Source organism: Drosophila rhopaloa, unplaced genomic scaffold (assembly GCF_018152115.1).
Source record: "Drosophila rhopaloa isolate 14029-0021.01 unplaced genomic scaffold, ASM1815211v1 contig_115, whole genome shotgun sequence".
Classification (NCBI taxonomy): domain Eukaryota; kingdom Metazoa; phylum Arthropoda; class Insecta; order Diptera; family Drosophilidae; genus Drosophila; species Drosophila rhopaloa.
Window position 1 is genome coordinate 17,295,295 of NW_025334990.1, and position 18,252 is coordinate 17,313,546.

General features: G+C 43.9%; 4 protein-coding genes across 4 annotated transcripts; 1 reads left to right on the plus strand and 3 right to left on the minus strand.

Annotated features, from left to right (window-relative positions):
* Nucleotides 1-34: 34 nt before the first annotated feature.
* LOC108048893 (splicing factor YJU2) lies at nt 35-1,299 on the minus strand. Its single transcript, XM_017129836.1, has 3 exons — nt 1,168-1,299; nt 538-1,106; nt 35-475 (listed from the first exon to the last, which is right to left on the minus strand). Exons 1-3 carry the CDS (start codon nt 1,189-1,191, stop codon nt 100-102), a joined length of 969 nt encoding a protein of 322 aa, XP_016985325.1. The 5' UTR covers nt 1,192-1,299; the 3' UTR covers nt 35-99.
* Nucleotides 1,300-1,513: 214 nt separating this feature from the next.
* LOC108048886 (receptor-type tyrosine-protein phosphatase beta) lies at nt 1,514-10,044 on the minus strand. The gene is made up of 18 exons (XM_017129827.2): nt 9,906-10,044; nt 8,372-8,525; nt 7,963-8,098; nt 7,788-7,897; nt 7,066-7,581; nt 6,857-7,009; nt 6,485-6,772; nt 6,119-6,429; nt 5,888-6,056; nt 5,711-5,833; nt 5,330-5,647; nt 3,759-4,100; nt 3,097-3,700; nt 2,842-3,038; nt 2,708-2,778; nt 2,516-2,650; nt 2,087-2,461; nt 1,514-2,023 (listed from the first exon to the last, which is right to left on the minus strand). Exons 2-18 carry the CDS (start codon nt 8,499-8,501, stop codon nt 1,700-1,702), a joined length of 4,302 nt encoding a protein of 1,433 aa, XP_016985316.1. The 5' UTR covers nt 8,502-8,525; nt 9,906-10,044; the 3' UTR covers nt 1,514-1,699.
* Nucleotides 10,045-10,631: 587 nt separating this feature from the next.
* LOC108048891 (lissencephaly-1 homolog) lies at nt 10,632-16,478 on the plus strand. The gene is made up of 8 exons (XM_017129834.1): nt 10,632-10,752; nt 13,844-13,951; nt 14,014-14,314; nt 14,377-14,533; nt 14,593-14,770; nt 14,836-14,971; nt 15,038-15,389; nt 15,452-16,478. Exons 2-8 carry the CDS (start codon nt 13,914-13,916, stop codon nt 15,523-15,525), a joined length of 1,236 nt encoding a protein of 411 aa, XP_016985323.1. The 5' UTR covers nt 10,632-10,752; nt 13,844-13,913; the 3' UTR covers nt 15,526-16,478.
* Nucleotides 16,479-16,937: 459 nt separating this feature from the next.
* On the minus strand, nt 16,938-18,166 carry LOC108048894 (PRKR-interacting protein 1 homolog). The gene is made up of 2 exons (XM_017129837.2): nt 17,684-18,166; nt 16,938-17,625 (listed from the first exon to the last, which is right to left on the minus strand). Exons 1-2 carry the CDS (start codon nt 17,855-17,857, stop codon nt 17,008-17,010), a joined length of 792 nt encoding a protein of 263 aa, XP_016985326.1. The 5' UTR covers nt 17,858-18,166; the 3' UTR covers nt 16,938-17,007.
* Between the last annotated feature and the right edge of the window lie 86 nt (nt 18,167-18,252).

Genomic DNA, 18,252 nt, shown 5'->3' on the forward strand with positions numbered 1-18,252 from the left:
ATCCTCATTATGGTCTTCCCATTGAAAACAATCATTTAAGTTCTTGATTTGTATTCTTTTAATTTGTATTGGCTTGAAATTGCGTCAGGTAAATGCTTGTCAGTTGGAATCCTCTGAGCTGTCGCTATAAGCAGCCAACAGAGAAAGTCCAGCTGGTGCGGGATTTGCAGCTTTAGTTTCCGCTGGAACAGATGGTGCTGAGGTAGAGCTGGCTGCTGGCTTGGGTTCGATTGGAGTCGCTACTGCGGCTGCCTTTGGTTTAACCAGTACCAAGGGTGTCTTCCGTTTAACCAGGGGCTGCGAAGCAGAGACTTTGCTGGATGAAGGGGCGGAGACACTCAGCGTGCTGGACTTGGCCTGTTTGGCTGGTGGTGGAGCTGGCAGTAGATCCACCGGCTCCTCCTTAACCTCCTCAATGATTTCCTCGGCCACAACGCGAGAGCCTCCTTCGGATTTGTTCTTGAAGTTCACGGATCTAGAAGAAATTAATGTATTAAATGGAAAGACTTGATAATGATGGTTTTGCGGAGCACCCACTTGATAAAGTCCTCGTCCTCGCGCTCCTCTCGTTCCATTCGTTCCCTCTCCGTCTCCACTGTGTTGTACTGCTGCAACAACGTAGTGTAGTCCACTGTCTGCTGTCGCCGGTTCAGGTCGCGCAACTCCTCCAGGCTCTCTAACATCTCGATCTCGTTGCGCGACTGCTGGGTGCGGTTCTCGAGCAGCTTCATAGGATTGTTGGCCTCCTCCTCGCGCAGCTCCTGTTCCTCGCGACGCGCCTGCTCCTCGGCCAGCTTCAGGGCCATGAAGTTGCGCGTGGCCCCAGCCTCGATCTCGTAGTCCGTGTTCTGCGGATCCGTCTTAAAAGAGATCTCCTGCAGGCATCGCGTGCACTTGATGTAGAACCGGTAGATCCTGATGCCCAGATAGGTCTCGTTCTCCACGTCCTCCTTGCGGGCGTTGAACTTCTTGCCCTTGTAGATGTACTCGCCGCATGTTTTGCAGCGCATGTTGAATGGAGCCATCAATCGCACGGTGTACTGCCGGTTTTTGGCCAGTTTCATCCGCGGGATCTTCGACGGATCGAAGTCCGGGGGGTAGTATTTCTGCAAGGAAAGCGGTACATTAGTGCGCTTAGGGCTCACTTAATTATCAATGATTACTTACGTTTAAAACCTTGCGCTCGGACATTTTGCAGGCGTAAAGTTGTTTTTACCAAAATAAATAAATGTATTTATTAAAACAGTGCTGCAAAAGTTTTAAATATAACTGTGCTGTAAAGTGTATAATTTTTGCCATAGTATAGTTGTCTCGCTCTAACGGGTAACACGGTTCAAATTAACTGCTAAATTTGAATTCAAAATTCGAATGTATATGTAAAATTTAAATCATTATTTTTTTCTGAATAAATAAATGGGCTTAACACATATTCTCATGTTATGTCTCTTTATAATGCTTAAATCCGTAACATATTAATAGCAACCCATTACCCAACGACAACATCATAAAACCGTTTTTACGGTGATACCATGCACTTCTTTATAAATAAAATATATGTATTAAAAACAGGTGTTTTAAATACAACTTCCAATTTTAACTGTACTTTAGTCGCTTTACGCTTTAGACACATTTTTCTTTGGCTATTATTGCTGCTTAGTTCCGTTCGTATAATACAAATGCTATAAATACACAGCCGTTGTCACATGTTGCTGCTCGTGGATGGTCCATCGATATCACCTGCAGGTCCAATTCTCCGCAGCCCGTTAAGCCGAGGGGGCAGCTGCAGGATGGGCACACCGTTTTCCAGATCCGACATAGGAGAAGACGCCACAGCAGAATCACCACTGCCGACATCCACGTCCGGGAAGCTCACCTTCTTGGGAGCGGAAATGACCGGCGTGGAAACGGACTTCGGTCGTCCCTCCAATTTCAAGGCGGCTCTGGGAATCTTGTGCTTCACCAGCTCATAGGTGCAGGCGTACAGGAACGTGTATTGTTGCTGCGTCTGGACCATCTTCATACGCTGTTTGTGAATATCAATGATGGGTTAGGATCGAAGTACCAATTGAATTACTAAATAACCCACCTGAAAGCGTAGCTTCTTGACCGTCTCGAAAATGTTTATTTTCGACTCGCTCTTCAGGCGCTGCATGATCAGATCCAGACCTATAAACGTGCCCGTCCTGCCCACTCCTGCACTGCAATGAACGACGATGGGCGAGTAACTGGGTCGGCGTTCACTCTTCACCTTTTTCACCAGGGTGATCAAGTGCATCGGGTCCTCGGGACAGCCGTGATCGGGCCACTTCTTGAAGTAGAAATGCACCACCTTCTCCTTCAGGCCGTACTTGTCGTGCACCACCGTCAATTCGGTGCGATCGTAAAGATCGAAGCTCTCCTTGGACTTGACGGTCACTGTCAGTCCCCGCATGGCGTAGGGAAAATACTCATGACACTTGATCTAAAGAAGAACTTGGATTTAGGTAAGTCTAAAGAGATCAACGCCTATCCTCACCGTATTGCCCTCGCGGAACTGGGTGACCTGAACAATAACCCGCACGTTGTACTGAAGGATCATGCGCCAGAAGTCCATCACGCTCTCCGGTTTCGGTCCTTGGGTAGCTATGTACTCCTTCCTATGCGTGTGCCCCTGTGGAAAGCGGAGATTTAAGAGGGAAATCTATCTGAACCGCGCACTTCAACTTACGTCTATAAAGGATGCGTTGATATAGTCCGATCCCTCTGCATCTATGTCCAGGATTACACGATTCTTGTCGTCTTTAGAGCAGGGAAGTGATATAGATAGGTTCAGTGGTTTTAGTAATTCACATGTATACTCACAAGGATATATGTCCGCATAGCGATTCTTGTGGCAACCCAACTCCGAAGCAGAATAGCTCAACAGGGCCTCCACGGTGATCTCCTTGAACTCCCGCGTAAGTTTCTCCGGCTTGGCAACCTCCGCATAAAAGATGGCAAAGTTCTTGGCAATCACATTGCCGAAGGGATCCTCGATGCCCTGACCGGAGTCGCGTTTCCTGCGGGAAAGGCAGTAGTTAGTTGGGAAACCAGTTTGAGAACCAGACAAAGACCTACCAGGCCAACCGCTTTCGCACCCACAGAACCACCAGTCCAATGACGAAGGCCAAGAACAGACAACTGCAAACGCTCACCAGGATCAGGGTCACCTTGATGGCCGCCTTCGTTTTGAAGTTCAGGACAGCGGCGTCGCTGTAACCCGAGGAGGTGAACAGTCGCACCACCACGTTGTAGTCCGTGTCGGGCAGCAGTGGTCCATTGCAATACTCCTTCAGGGTCTCCGAGCACTTGTCCACGCCGATGGTGAACACTATTTCCTCGGACGTGTCCAAGTCCACGCTACTTCGCTGACGAGGGACGGGCGTAGGTCGCCACCTCTTCTCCGTGGTCTGGTACTGCAGGCTACAGTCCCCGGTGCCGTCGGCTCCTGCCTTCTGGTAGGACAGCACTTCGGGCCACAAGGTGTCCACGTCGTGTCGTAGAGGCGGAACTCCGGCACAGTTCTTCTGCGAGAGCAGCAGCGCCATGTATGTTATGTCCCCCGATTCGGAAGTCAAGATCTCCGCCGGAAGTCGCACCACTGCGGTTTTTGTTGGTTGGTTCGTCTCGTCGACATTGGCGCGCATTTGCTTAATCAATTCTTGACTCGGAGCGGTGGGCACTGAAAAAGGAATAAAGGGTAGAGATCATCGTCCTTATTCTCGAGTTGAGGTACTTACATCCCGCTGGAGATCGCCAAGCACCCGCCACACCACCGCTGAGCTGACTCACATCGCGATTCTTGACGGCCACCTCCACTGTATAGTTATACTCGGGCTGCATTTCCGTCTCCGTGTAGGACATCCGTCCCTGCTTGTTCTCCGGGTCCATCTTCACCGTGCGGTTCAAGACCTCGGGCGTGAAGCCAGTCCGCTCGCCTCTAAAGTTCAGCCGGAAATACTCGATGTCGCCGTTCGACTGGCAGGGCACCTTCCAGGTGACCGTCACGTTGGCCGCATACTGGTTGATGTTGTTGTCCGGACCCTGTGGCGTTACGGTCAGCTCGGTCACATTGTCGGAAACTGGAACCATACAAAATTGAGGTATCAATATACATTCACTATATTGAATTACTTTTCGAGATCGTATGCAGAGGTCAAGGGGCTTTTAACTTTAAACGAATGCTGTATTAAGATGGGTAGTTTTTATACCCTTGCAGAGGGTATTATAATTTCAGTCAAAAGTTTGCAACGCAGTGAAGGAGACATTTCCGACCCTATAAAGTATATATATTCTTGATCAGCATCACCAGGAGAGTCGATCTAGCCATGTCCGTCTGTCCGTCCGTCTGTCCGTCCGTCTGTCCGTCTGTCCGTCTGTCCGTCCGTTTCTACGCAAACTAGTCCCTCAGTTTTAAAGCTATCTGCTTGAAACTTTCCCAAAAGTTGTATTTCTATTGCAGGTAGTATATAAGTCGGAACGAGCCGGATCGGGCCACTATATCATATAGCTGCCATATAACTGAACGATCGGAAAAGCCATAACTTTGGTGTTTTTAAAGTTAGGAAGTTGGGATTTTCTATGGGTTTTATTTTTGGCTAATCAATCCGACCTACCAAATTTCATAAGGATCGGACGACTATATCCTATAGCCGCCATATAACTGATTGATCGGAAAAGCCATAACTTTGGTGTTTTTAAAGTTAGGAAGTTGGGATTTTCTATGGGTTTTATTTTTGGCTAATCAATCCGACCTACCAAATTTCATAAGGATCGGCCGACTATATCTTATAGCTGCCATATAACTGAACGATTGGAAATGACATAACTTTGGTGTTTTTAAAGCTAGGAAGTTGGGACATTTTATGAGTATTAAGAATACATCATATGAATAATTTTGGACAATATAATTTATAAAATATTCTGCAAGGGTATATCAACTTCGGCTCCGCCCGAAGTTAGCTTTCCTTTCTTGTTATGTAATTAACTTTCTTTTATCCATAATTGCTATCTCACATATTTTATCTATTTAAACGAATTTTATATAAACTAAGTTTTCAATTTCAAGTCTTAATGGAATTTCACGTATATTTGTTTTTGCCGGCGCGTCTTTGATTTAATTAAAGTCCAACTGGACACTTGAACTCGAAATGGCCAATCTTTCCCCTTCTGTAAATATTTTTTTTTAGCAACAATTTAAAAGACACATTTATAGCTTGACATAAATTTATTCTTAATATTAGTCATCAAATTGAAGCCAATCGTTACTGAATTAGTATTCAATATGTTGTTATAGTTATCTCTGACTCACCTGTGGGCATGGTAGTCCCAATTACGGGCGCAGTATACTTTCCCATTCCAAAATCGTTCTGGGCAGCCACCTGCATCATATATCTCATCGCTGGAGCCAGACCCGTGAAGTTGACATTAGGTTCCCCCTTGGTTTCCGACTTGGTGTCCTTGGCGATCTCGGCACACCCCTCCGGCACAAAGTAACTGGGCTCGTGGCGCATCAGGAAGGCCTGGTAGTACTTGATAGGTCCGTTCATGTAGGTGGGCTCACGCCAGGTGAAGAGCAGGCTGCTGGCGGTGCTTTTGTCCAGCTCCACTGCCTCCGGCTCCTCAGGGACTGCAAGAAATCAGAGTTGGTTCTAACTAAACATCTTCGGGATGTTTCTAAGACACTACTTACAGTACGTTGCCGTTTGAAGGCCAGCCACAGTCAGCGTGTTCGAAGGTCCGGCCACGTTGTACAGTACCACACTGCAGAAGTAGGTGGTGTACGGGGAAAGTGGAGAGAGGCTGGCATTGAACCCTGAGAATGGATCGGAGTATTATGCCGGAACTTCCTGCTTGATCCCATACCAACCTTGCTTGCTATGTCCCTCCACATATCGCTCCGCATACGGATTACGCACCTGGGAGGTGGTGTTGCAGCTGAAGAGCGCAAAGATCGTCGGACAGGTGTTGTTGTAGTCCGCATTGAAGGCGGTTAACTCCAGAAATTCGGACCCGGCTTGCTTCCTTTCCAGCTTGACCTTAATTGGGAAGAACTCCTAAATCAGCTCGGGAATACTTAGATGTGTGAAAAGAAGTTCACCTTAGTGTGATCTACTATGGCTGCTCTCGTCTCCACTTCGATCCGCCTCAGCTCGCCGTCGAGACTTTCCCTGGTATATGGGATGATCTGGATGAAGTACACCTGACAGGCCAGTAGATTCTTGTCAAAGAGGACCGTCGTGTTCTGGGTACTAGTACTGAGCGCCTCAACCTCGACCAGTTTGTCGTCCTCCATCCAACCGGATAGGCGGTAACCATCGATGCAGAGATCGGCGTAGTCCGGAGTTTTCCAACTCACCTCAATGGAGTAAGCGCTCGGCTCCACCACGGGTTCCAGGATCTGCGTGGGCTCTAAAAGAAGAGTGTTGATTACCAATCGGTAAGATACTTAAGTCCCTCTACTTACGATCCTCGCCGACGGTGCTCTCCTCCTGAAACCGACCACCGGAGGTTCCATTTAGCTGTATGGGCACTATCTCCACTATGTATAGCCCACAAGGATCGAGGTCCTCAAACTCGGCAAACCTCTCCTGGGTCACTAACTCGATGGTTTTGTTAACGGATCTTTGAGTTGGTCCCGTCAGCTTTACACTGTAGTTGGCCACACATCTGGGATTGTCTTGGGGATCCGACCAAGTCCATCTCAACTGGGTGGATTTCGCGGTGTGACTGGGATCATAAACAGCACTGGAAACTGGAGGAGATTAAAATGGGGTGAGTGATTGTTATAGTAATAGGTAATAAGTTAGTTAGTATTAAGTTTTCAGGAGGTACCCACTCTTTTCGGCCGATATGAATTGCTGTGATGCCTTGGCCGTGTCGTTATCGTTGATGAATACTTGGAAAGTGTACGGCTCACATCCTTGAAGATCGGTTAATAGATATTCCCTGAGTTTGCCATCGGCAGAGACGGCGCTCCATTCGCACTGAACTGGGGGATATACACTTTGTTTATCAACATTGCCTTAAGCTCACTCCCAAACTAACCATCATCGTCGGGTGGATCCGGAGTGGTGGTCTCCACTGTGGTGGCAGTGATGTAGTCCATGTCGGTCGTGGTAACGGTGCTGGGTTCTTCAGTGGAGGTGTCCAGATTTTGATCCTTGCCGCACTCTTCTCGCCGCCACTTGAAGAGGTAGTTGCTGATGCAGTTCTTCTCGCTGGGATCGCCCCATGTCACAATGGTGATTCCACTTGAGAGGTTCGTCACGCTCATGGCGAGATCTCCAGGCTCCGAGTACTCGGTGTCCACAATGCTGGTATCCGTGTCCACCACCACGCTGGCATTGTTCCGCGTGTCCAAAGTGACCGTGTGCGTCAGACAGGCGTTCAGTTCCTCGAACGTACAGGTGTTCTTGTCGCTCAGCTGCTCAATGCTCTTCGAGGAGTCCGCCCACTTGGCCGTGATCTTGAAGGACTCCACGCAGGCGCGGTCGGTCGTCTGCCATGTCACCTTGATTGTATTCGCAGTGGCCACCACCGAGTTCAATGTGGTCCGGGGCTCTGCAGGGAAAAGGGTTATCCATAAGTTGGGATTTAATGGGTTTCGAATTTCAAATGAAGCTGTTTTCGACTTTCACTTTCAACCATATTTTAAGGAAGCAAATTCATACTTAGCTTATGAATCATGATTTTTAAATAGATGGCTTAAAGTAATATCGTAATCTGTAGTTTTGCTTAAACCCTTTTTTAAGGTAGTTTAAACTCACGTTTATACTCCGTATAGGCATAAATCGTTTGGTCAGAAGGTGGGTGTTTCTCAGAGTTTGACCGGAATGAAACCACGCACGTATAGAAAGTGCAGGGACTAAGACTTTCGCTATAATCAAAGAGGATGAAATTAGAAAGCGATCACAATCCCCAGTTAGCTCTTTCTGTTTATACCACACGTGAGCCTCGTTGGCCTTGGTCTCCGTTCCGGATCCATTGCGACAGGTGACGGCGTCTATGGAATAATCCGTCTCGTCTGCAATGCTGAATCGAAGCGTATAGGCCGTAGAAACAACAGACACCTCCGCCTCTGAAAATCGAAAAATTATGAGTTTATAAACAATTTATTGTCTAGAAATCTTTCCTAATCTATGTATTCAATGTATTGCCTGAAAGCTTTTTTAATCTAAATTAAAAGCGGTTTTATCATCACAAGTGAATCCATATCTTATCACTTTCATGTTTTTTATATTACAGTGATGTTAAATAAGCATAAAAACATATGATAGCTCAATTTAATATTGTGATTCTTAGTTGATATTTCTCAATAAAGAGTTTATAAGGGAAAAGCACTTAAACTTACTGTCGGCTTGCTCCTGACTCTCACTCACTGCAATGGGGGGAAGATCGGATTGTCCATGGACCCAGGCGATCCACAGGGTGAGGATCAGTCCGTAAACCTTTAACGATGACTTCCAGTTTATAATGTCCATCTTAGGGCCTCATTGCTTCAGTTGCTGTTGAAGTGAGTAATGCGTTATTAATTATTAAAAATGAATACTTAACGCCGGGGAGCTAATGCAACCGGTTGCTTCTGGGATTTTCCACAAAGCATTAACCTCGGCCAATTGCAAATCAGTTGGCTTATACACTTTTAATTCGGCTACAAGCGAATAAATAAGAGTTCAGTGTACGTGCGCAAACGAAAGGTGATTCGTAAACAATTTGTGGCCGCCGAACTTTCGTAAATCTCGCGCTGTGGGAAGCGGCGATTCTGATCTCCGAGTTGCTGACCACCGCAACAAATTAGGGAATAAATAAATATAAAATCTCGTACATTTTCGAATCACTATAGCCTGCGAGCGGGTTATGGTAATTGCAGACATTCCACAAATAATTGAAAAATGTAAACAATAAACAGGTCGAGATACGTACTTCAGGGAGTTATCTGAAAGTCGGGGGCTCACACAATGTCGGGGATTCATGGGCATACCTAAAGAATCTTAAGGCGGAGTGGTGAAACTCTTAACCCGCGACCAATGTCAGGCGCTATTTTCGCGGATCGGGAGAACCTTATCAAGGCACTTCACCTGCTGGAGAAGTGGCCTGCAGATATAGATACTGATAGTAATCTGGCTTGTTGGACAACCCAATAATGCTCGCAAAAATTAACGGCTGAGGCGCGGGGAACATCGTTGAATTGAAATGCAATTAAACAAAGCTTTGTTTGCAATCCCATCACGCAGCCGCAGTCAAATTGATTGGGAATATAAATAGATATAAACTACGGCCGATATGCGAGTGCGTCACCGAGGCTCTAATCGAATGAAATACCTCGAAATTGGCAGCACTAATTACTAATTTCAGTTGTCGCCGCGACGGAAGCAGGCGAAGACAGCTCTTTAAAGCAAATAAAATGACACCTCTCGATACCTATTAATGGCATGTCGTTATCTGAAAGTGAGGAATGGAGACAATTTGCCAGGTTCTGCGCTGGCTTGTTTAAACAAATCGCATCGCTCCGAGGTTTCCAAAACACCAAATAAGCCAATAATAACAATTTAACGGCTACATACGGCCTTTATCAATGGCATATAATCAGAGTCACACAGATAACGAGCATATGGGTGGGCCATAAATGGCTTTCGCTTTCAGAACTTAAACGCCATAAAGGCAGCAGGATCTGGGGTAGTCGGGATTATCTTCTCGCTGCAAAACTGAATCATCTATGGGCCCCAAATCGACTTTTTAACCGATATCTCGGGTGTAATGCGTACAAATGGCTGATTAAATCGATCACTGATAACACTCGAGTGCTCAAATTTGGCAATTGATTTACATTATTCGGCAATTTGGCCAATGAAAGGTTGAGATATTGCTGGAAACACTGCACTCACAGGTGAGAGATCGTGGGTTTTTTGTTTTGGTTGCTTTTTGACGGGAGCGCGAGACCGCGAATGTTTGGTTACGTTTAAGAACGAGAGTATCTCCCGAATATTAGTAATTATAACCGTTTCCGCTGAGCGTTAGTCGAACACTGAGCGCGAAAGGGAAATAATTGTTCTGCTGTTGAATGAGCACTGATAAGAAAAGTTTACTCCCATAGCGAGCGTGTGAGTAAGATAACAAAGTCAGTTTTCTTACAATTAGCAAACTGCAGTGTTGACAAGGGAACTAAAAGTTATAAACAAAAATATAATAAACAGAAGTATAAAATACATTTAAAAAAAAATATGTTATTTTCAAAATGATAAAAGTATTATCACTTAGTATCTGTTTCGAATACGTCTGGGTTATAGCTACTAATTTGCCCATGAGGTCTCGAATCTCTTACTCAGTTTATTCTTTTTAAACTTGCAGGAACTACCCCAGAATAACCTCTTAAAGTTAAAAGTATTTAAATTGCGCGCCAATTTCCAGGGCTACGCCTACAGTTATACCCAACACGTGCGTTGTGGATTAAGAAAGTCAATCATAAACAAATTAAAAATTTCATGTTTCCTAACGTTTTTATTTAATGTAGTTAGCGACATTTTTTAACGGAAAAATATCGAAATTTAGCAAAACATCGATAGTTTGCTGTGGTCGATAGTCCCATGATGCTTTTTCAGCATCACGCGCTGCGGTCACATTAACCGAAGCATTTTCGTCCGCTTGTCATTTTTCTGCGTAATTCTTTTCGTATATTTCGATTAAATATAGATAAATAATCCGAATTATAAATATATGAAACAGTAAATTGATGTAAGTATGCGTGGCGCATAAAGCAAATAACAAACGACACGTCGCGATAAAAAACCCCAAGCAAAATAAATTTTTCGCAACTGCGAGTTGTGTGTAATGGACAACTGGGAAAAATGAGAAAAAAATGTCATATGTACGACACTATGTATGACAGTGTTAGTGCGCGCGTTATGTACCAAGTAAAATAATTGAAATCGGCCAATTCGAGATATAGTGCATACCATAATGGATATTTGTCCTTTCCCCATTTTGCATATTGCCTTTTGGGACACTCTTCTTTCTCTTGGCCCCCTCTCTCTATCCAAGATGGCCGTCGTAACAGTATTTTCGTTCGAACTGTTGTTGTTATTGTGTTTGCTTTGTGTTTGTTATTGAAAAGAGAAGGAAAAAACAAGCGAAAGAGTTATGCAAATATGCACAATTTAGTGTGTTGAACAAAAAGTAAAATAAGTGGAGAAACAAACAACGATTACATTTTTTTACAACCACCAGAAAACGATGACACATCGCGTGCGTCGGTGTGTGTGCGTGTGTGAGTGTCGATGTCTGTGGAATTTCGCGCATGTGTTGGCGTCCTCCCCCTCGCCAAAAGCAGAATTGATCGATTTTTAGTCAAGTCAAGTCCCCGAACAGCCCGATTCCTTGCATACTTCCCGTTTCCCCATAGACCAACCGCCTAACACCTATTAGCCAGCGAGAAATAGCCCAAACCAGTTCTGCCAATGCACAAGAAATCTCGTTTACAGTTTTTCCGTTTTGGGCTTTTTCGCTGCGGCATTCTTTTAGGTATTCAAGAGCCGTTGCGATTTCCCAGAATGTGTGGAAAGCGCTCCTGACACTGCAAATTGTTTCTATTATCTAAAAGCTTTTTGCACGTTCCCAGCTGTGGGTTAAAATCAGTTAACTGTTAGTTTAAGCCCGCTCAGTGGCTAAGGCTGGAGTTCAAAGCTTTTGGGGTATTGTTTTTCTTTTCCTCCTCTCTTTGCTCTTGAAAATTCAGTTATAGTTGCATTCGCTTGGCTCGTGTGTGTGTTAATCAATGAAACACGCAAATAAACAATAAAAGCAAAGGCAAGTGCAAGGTCTGTTTGCCAGAGCGGGAGAAAGAGAATCGCTCGGCCTTATAGAAAAAAGGGGAGTGAGAGGGAGCATCCTTATTTGACGTGTGGTTGTGTATGTGAGTTGTGCAGCCCTGGTCTCTGCCCCTTGCCAACTGTCTCGCTCTCACGCCCACGCGAGAGCATTTAAAATTCAAATATTAAATTAGCTTGAGCAAGTGCAACAATGAGAATCGCAATTTTTTGTTCACTGATTTAGTAACATTTCTGGCGAAGCGTGCGACCCAAACGCCCCCTTCTTATTGTTTTTTTTCTATGTGGCACACACCCACAGCGATACGGTTAAAGTGCGCATGCCTTGGTGTTGAGGAATGCCTGGTTGCCACAACACAAACACTGTTGACTCTGTCCGCCGTTCGGTTGGCTAAAGAGGTCCCATCTTAACCCCACTTCGCTGCCCACGCTCCACTTTTCCACTATTAACCCGTGACGCTACTAGCTCTTTTTATTGATTTCCCTGGGATATATTTAGATGCGCAGTTAGCGGCAGCCAAACATCCACCTACAATATTAAAATGATGAGCGCAGAGTGCTTCCATACAGCTGATAAGACCGAACAGACCAAGTCTCACTCAACCCATGAGTCACTGCTATATTGAGTGGCGGCTCCGATTCGGCTTGCGAACTCGTTTGGTCAGTTTTGTTTGTTTTTTGCCATTTTTGCTAGTTCGAATAATCGTTAAATATCATTTGGCCAAAAATATCTTCAAAACGTCATTTCCTGGTCCGTGATGTGTGCGAGCGTGTTTTAAAACCGGGGTTAAAGTTATATCTCTGAATTCGACAGTTTTGCTGAAATACGATGTTTGGTTAGTAGTGGTAGTTATTCTTTTCGGTCTTATAGAAACTTACATACATTATTAGTGTTAAATGCATACAAAAAATTAAATATTAATGGTATTGTTTGGGGAATATCAAAAGTCTTTATGGAAATAGTTTAAATTTGTTTTTTCGTTGCTATTAAATACTATGTGCTATTATTTCTACCGCAAGTGTCTGTGTTTGTTCTGCTTCTTCGCTCGCACGCTCTTTCGCAGCCTTATTTACCTATAAGAAGTTGCTTGAACTACCGTTAAGTCCGGCTAATTGGCTTTGCCTTGCCGTGGTACAGGTAGTTGGCAACGCGTCAGTTGTCCATCGTTATCAAGTACGGCAGATATGCGTTCGCCTTTTATTTTCGATTGCGGTTTTATTGCGTGCTATACCTGTGATTTGTCCACCTTGAGTTGATTGAATAGGTCTAGCATACCAAAGAACAACACATTATACACATACACACTAATTTTTTTTTGAAAACTACTGCTGTTCTGTTTTGCCTAATTCCATTTAAAAGCTTAGATTTTTGCGATTGCCGAACGACCCTTGAACTTATTGATGACGAGTGCAGTTTGATTGCAGGGTTACCTACTTGCTGTTCGCTTTGAGCTTTACCAGCTTTTCGATTATTATTTTCTGTCCAATTATTCGAGGTACGAGCAGCAACACAAAAATGTGTGCCAGAAACCAAAGACGATGATAATGATGATGCTCCGCTTTGGGGTTAAAAAAAGAGAAGAAAACAATATAATGACTAGACGAAAGATGAGCATAAGAAACACATACTGTTGCCAAAAAAAAATCCAAGAAAATGTGGGTGACTTGCCCTCCATGAGAATTGAAACGAAACTCGCTGGCATTTTTGGCATTTAACTTTTGCGAAACCAATTTCCTGTCTCTAGCATAGCAATTCATCATATGATTATACAGTCAAGCCTCGCTTTTTTAAATTTGGTCAAAATTATAAAATTATAACAAACTTATAAAATTTGGTGTCTTTTAATACAAAATTGCTAGCCTTTATTAAACCCAGAAAATAACTTTATATATAAATAAATTTATGAAAAAAAAAAAAAAATGAAAATGATAACACATGATGGATCGAATAAGAGAAGTAAAACTTTTCCCCCTAATGTTCTCTTCCTTTCCTATTGCAGAATTGAACGAATCGAAGACGGTAAACCCAATCGAACGAGAGCAGCAAAACAAGCCAAATCGGAAAACAGTATGAAAATGGTGTTGTCGCAGCGGCAGCGCGAGGAGCTGTAAGTCCGACACACCCTAAATTAGAACCTACAAACTAACCTCTGTAATCCGTCTTCAACAGTAACCAAGCGATTGCCGATTATTTGGGCTCAAATGGCTATGCCGACTCATTGGAGACCTTCCGCAAGGAGGCCGATCTCAGCACAGAAGCGGAGAAGAAGTTTGGTGGACTCCTGGAGAAAAAGTGGACGTCTGTCATTCGGCTGCAGAAAAAAGTGATGGAACTAGAGGCTAAGCTGACCGAAGCTGAAAAGGAGGTCATCGAGGGTGCGCCCACAAAGAACAAACGGACGCCCGGCGAGTGGATACCCCGGCCGCCAGAGAAATTCTCCCTGACTGGTCATCGGGCCAGCATAACGAGGGTAAGTTGGTATAAGAAATCTCTGAAATCAAAACGTTAACAAATGCTTCATTGACAATGCAGGTAATATTTCATCCCATTTTTGGTCTAATGGTTTCCGCATCCGAAGATGCCACTATTAGGATTTGGGACTTCGAAACTGGCGAGTACGAGCGCAGTCTAAAGGGACACACAGATTCGGTGCAGGATGTGGCATTCGATGCCCAGGGCAAGCTATTGGGTAAGACCTAGTTATGCCTTAAATATTGTTACACCCAACTAATTGTATTCTACCTAAAGCTTCCTGCAGCGCGGACTTGTCCATCAAATTGTGGGATTTCCAGCAGAGCTACGAGTGTGTCAAAACCATGCATGGTCACGATCACAATGTCTCGTCGGTGGCCTTCGTGCCCGCCGGAGACTACGTACTGTCCGCATCGCGAGACCGCACCATCAAAATGTGGGAGGTGGCCACAGGGTAAGCTAAGAAAAGGACCCCGTGCATAAAGTTAAGGTGAATAACCTGTTGATTTCTTCCCCCAGTTACTGCGTTAAAACCTACACTGGCCACAGAGAGTGGGTGCGTATGGTGCGAGTGCACATTGAAGGCAGCATCTTTGCCACATGCTCAAATGATCAGACAATACGTGTTTGGTTGACGAATTCAAAAGACTGCAAGGTGAGCATTGCGATAGTGTAGCTTCAGCTGACAATGGAGTCTCACGATGATTTCGTTATCCTGCAGGTTGAATTACGCGATCATGAGCATACCGTAGAGTGCATTGCCTGGGCGCCGGAAGCCGCTGCCTCGGCGATAAACGAGGCAGCCGGAGCGGACAACAAGAAGGGCCACCACCAGGGCCCGTTCCTGGCCTCCGGCTCTCGCGACAAAACCATTCGCATTTGGGACGTGAGCGTCGGCCTGTGCCTGCTTACACTGAGTGGCCATGACAACTGGGTGCGTGGCCTGGCATTCCATCCGGGCGGCAAGTACCTGGTGTCGGCTAGCGATGACAAGACCATTAGGGTCTGGGACTTGCGTAACAAGCGATGCATGAAGACGCTATACGCGCATCAGCATTTCTGCACCTCCATAGGTAAGTCTCCAAAAAAACATTTTACCCCGAACATATGATAATCCCTTTGCTTATTCTTACAGATTTTCACAAAGCGCATCCGTACGTTATTAGCGGTAGCGTAGATCAAACAGTTAAGGTCTGGGAGTGTCGTTAAAATAAAGGAAAACTCGTCAAGGGTTCTGCTTACTTCTCAATTTAAACATAAATAAAGCTAATATATTAAATCACATACCCACACGCCACTCCCACACACACAAACAGTCTCAGCCACCTCCGCTGAAGTTTATTTTCCAGACGCTTTCTGTGTCAGCGTCCGAAAGCAAAATGAACATAATTCTATTTTAAAACTGAATGAAACTGGCGAAAACGAATTATTTATTTAAATGTACGACCTTCTATCTAAACTAACTACCTACCAATACAAAGTACATATACATTAATGCCTAAAAATATACCTACCTACGATTATCGTTTAAAGTAGAGTCCCTCCTTTTTACCCAAACACAGGCTCGCTAAGCAGCAAACAGGCACCCAAAGTTGAGTTTGTCGTAGAATTCAATGAGAATGAAAGTATTTACGATGATAAAGCGCAATTCATTCGACGGCTATTTGTTCCAGTGGCACAGAAACGTTTTTCCATCCACAAAATGTATCCGAGCACACGCACTCACTCGATAAATTCAATGACGTTGATGTGTTTAAGTGTTTGCAAACTAAGCAAAATAATAGCTAAATTCGCTGTAGAAAATATAAGCGAAAGAAAGTATTTCAACAACTTAGAAAACTTATACTCACAAAGAGAAGTTTGTTATTGAAAATTACTTGAATTATATTCAACTGGCTTTTTAAAATAATTGAGGAATATTTTACGATAACAATTTGCTTCTTTTTACCGTATTCACTATACCCAAGTCCTGTTTTGTGTTCTTTTTCGCGAAAGGATCTTCAACAAAAACAAAAACCTTTCAAAATGCTTACAAGTTTAAGTTGGCTTTAAGTTCAAAATATAATTTACGTTTACGGTTTACATAGTAGAAAAATGCTGCAAATCTATTTGTAATTGTTTATTTAAGAGCAACGGCAAAAATATACCTATATATAAAAATATTTATAAATAATTATTTGTGGAAAAGTGAAAGATCGGATAAATGTATGCAAAGAAAACAAAGAGAAAGAAACAAACCAGCAATTAGAAGAAAAGATTTTTTGGATTCAAAGAAATTAATGAAAACAATAAAAACTTGCTTCTGAAAGAAAAAAATAATGTTTATGCGCAGAATTTGAGCAGTGGTTTTTTGTCAAGGGTATAATCAAAGTCTTGACTTTATATTGCCTTCGATGTCAAATTTTGAAAGCATTTATTGTACTCGAAAATGCAACACTTGATGCACCTAATCGATATAAGATAATACAATGCGCACTAAAGCCATGAAAACGCAATGCATAATTCGTAAATCGCTTTTGTCTCAACAAAAAACTGCTTTAAAACGATGGCCTCAGATGAAAACCCGCAGATACTGGCGATGTATAGAAATCGCTGAATATATATTACAAAAGTACTCTAAATAAAACTGAAATTTGTTTTATTAATAACTACTATGCATTTATAGGGTTCAATGGAAATTAGTTCTGATCGTTATTCCGATTTCGGAGTTTCTGGTTCTTGGTCCACATTCGCAGAATTTTTAGACACATCTTCAGTGGTTTCTGTGTCTAGTGGCTTGCTGGCGTTATTTGCCTTTTCTGTAGTAGATTCTTCGCTATTGACTTCTCGTTCTTGGTCGGATTCCTCGACCTTTGTGGTTTCCTTGCTCTCATCCTTAGAGGGCTCCTCTTGCCCCTCATCGAGTTTAGTTTCCGGCTTCTCCTCGGCGTTTTCTGAAGGTTCTTCCCCTTCCGAATCGCTGTCACTAGACTCAGGCTCATCCTTAGCCTCCGGCTTCTTTTGTTCCCGGGGCTTTTTGGCCCGGAGTTTCTTTTTTTGCCGCTTGGCTCTTTTCTTGGCGGTTTTATCCTCGGCGGCCCGTCTATTGTCGACCAACTTCTGCTGGTAGGCATCATCTGCTGCTTCACGGGAGCTCTGGTTCTGAATGTTCTTTTGGCGGGCGTATTCTTTTCGGCGGAGGTGACGATACACATGGAACTCGCCGGAGCCCGCTCCTGCACTGCTTCCCATAACATTCCGGACAAAGGTGGGCACCGAGGACATGTAGTCCCGTTCGCGACGCTGCTCTGGTATGATCACGGGCTTATCCTGCTCATTGGAAATCCATTAATAATCCAATTTACCCAGTATTCCAATAAAAACTTACCGGGTTCTTCATGAGCTTCTCCAGCTTTAACCGCTGCAGATCTGTGGCGGTTTTAACGAATGGCCGCAGGGGTTTGTCCTTGCCATCGGAATCGCTGTCTCCTGATCCTGCATCCTTCTTCTTTTTCTTCGGCTTGTGTTCGGGCTCTTTTACCAAGTTTTTTATAAGCGACATTTTTGTTTGCCAATAAAAACAGTATTTCAGTGTGGCTGTGATGCATTAGCTTAAAAACCACACAGTTATCGCGCGATATCAGTTTTAACCGGTTTTGCCAGTATTGAAAAAGGTCGTTTTACAATAGAGTGTATTTGTGTAACTTCAGGTTTAAATGTCAATACTGTAAGGATCGGAATTTGTTTAATAATATTTCATTTAAAGATAAAAAGTATCCGAATTTTTGAAATCGTTAGTTTAATAGTGAATCGTTTGTTTCTTTCCCAAAAATATATCTGACGTTTTCATTTTGCAATGAAAGAGTACGCACGACCAACGTGTTACGTTGGACAAGCCCATCTCTAGTTCACACACCACAAGGTAAAAATACTGCAAAAAATACTAAACCAGAGCAG

Excerpts from the sequence above, each read along its gene's own strand:
- LOC108048893 (XM_017129836.1), bottom strand. The coding sequence starts at position 1,191 with ATGTCCGAGCGCAAGGTTTTAAAC. Across the intron at positions 1,107-1,167 it reads CCGAGCGCAAGGTTTTAAAC|AAATACTACCCCCCGGACTT; the intron begins GTAAGTAATCAT and ends CTTTCCTTGCAG. Across the intron at positions 476-537 it reads GAGGACGAGGACTTTATCAA|ATCCGTGAACTTCAAGAACA; the intron begins GTGGGTGCTCCG and ends AATTTCTTCTAG.
- LOC108048886 (XM_017129827.2), bottom strand. The coding sequence starts at position 8,501 with ATGGACATTATAAACTGGAAGTCATCGTTAAAGGTTTACGGACTGATC. Across the intron at positions 6,057-6,118 it reads CCATAGTAGATCACACTAAG|GTCAAGCTGGAAAGGAAGCA; the intron begins GTGAACTTCTTT and ends TTCCCAATTAAG. Across the intron at positions 2,024-2,086 it reads TCAAGAAGCTACGCTTTCAG|CGTATGAAGATGGTCCAGAC; the intron begins GTGGGTTATTTA and ends ATTCACAAACAG.
- LOC108048891 (XM_017129834.1), top strand. The coding sequence starts at position 13,914 with ATGAAAATGGTGTTGTCGCAGCGGCAGCGCGAGGAGCT. Across the intron at positions 13,952-14,013 it reads CAGCGGCAGCGCGAGGAGCT|TAACCAAGCGATTGCCGATT; the intron begins GTAAGTCCGACA and ends CGTCTTCAACAG. Across the intron at positions 14,534-14,592 it reads TGCCCAGGGCAAGCTATTGG|CTTCCTGCAGCGCGGACTTG; the intron begins GTAAGACCTAGT and ends TTCTACCTAAAG.
- LOC108048894 (XM_017129837.2), bottom strand. The coding sequence starts at position 17,857 with ATGTCGCTTATAAAAAACTTGGTAAAAGAGCCCGAACACAAGCCGAAG. Across the intron at positions 17,626-17,683 it reads AGAAGCTCATGAAGAACCCG|GATAAGCCCGTGATCATACC; the intron begins GTAAGTTTTTAT and ends TCCAATGAGCAG.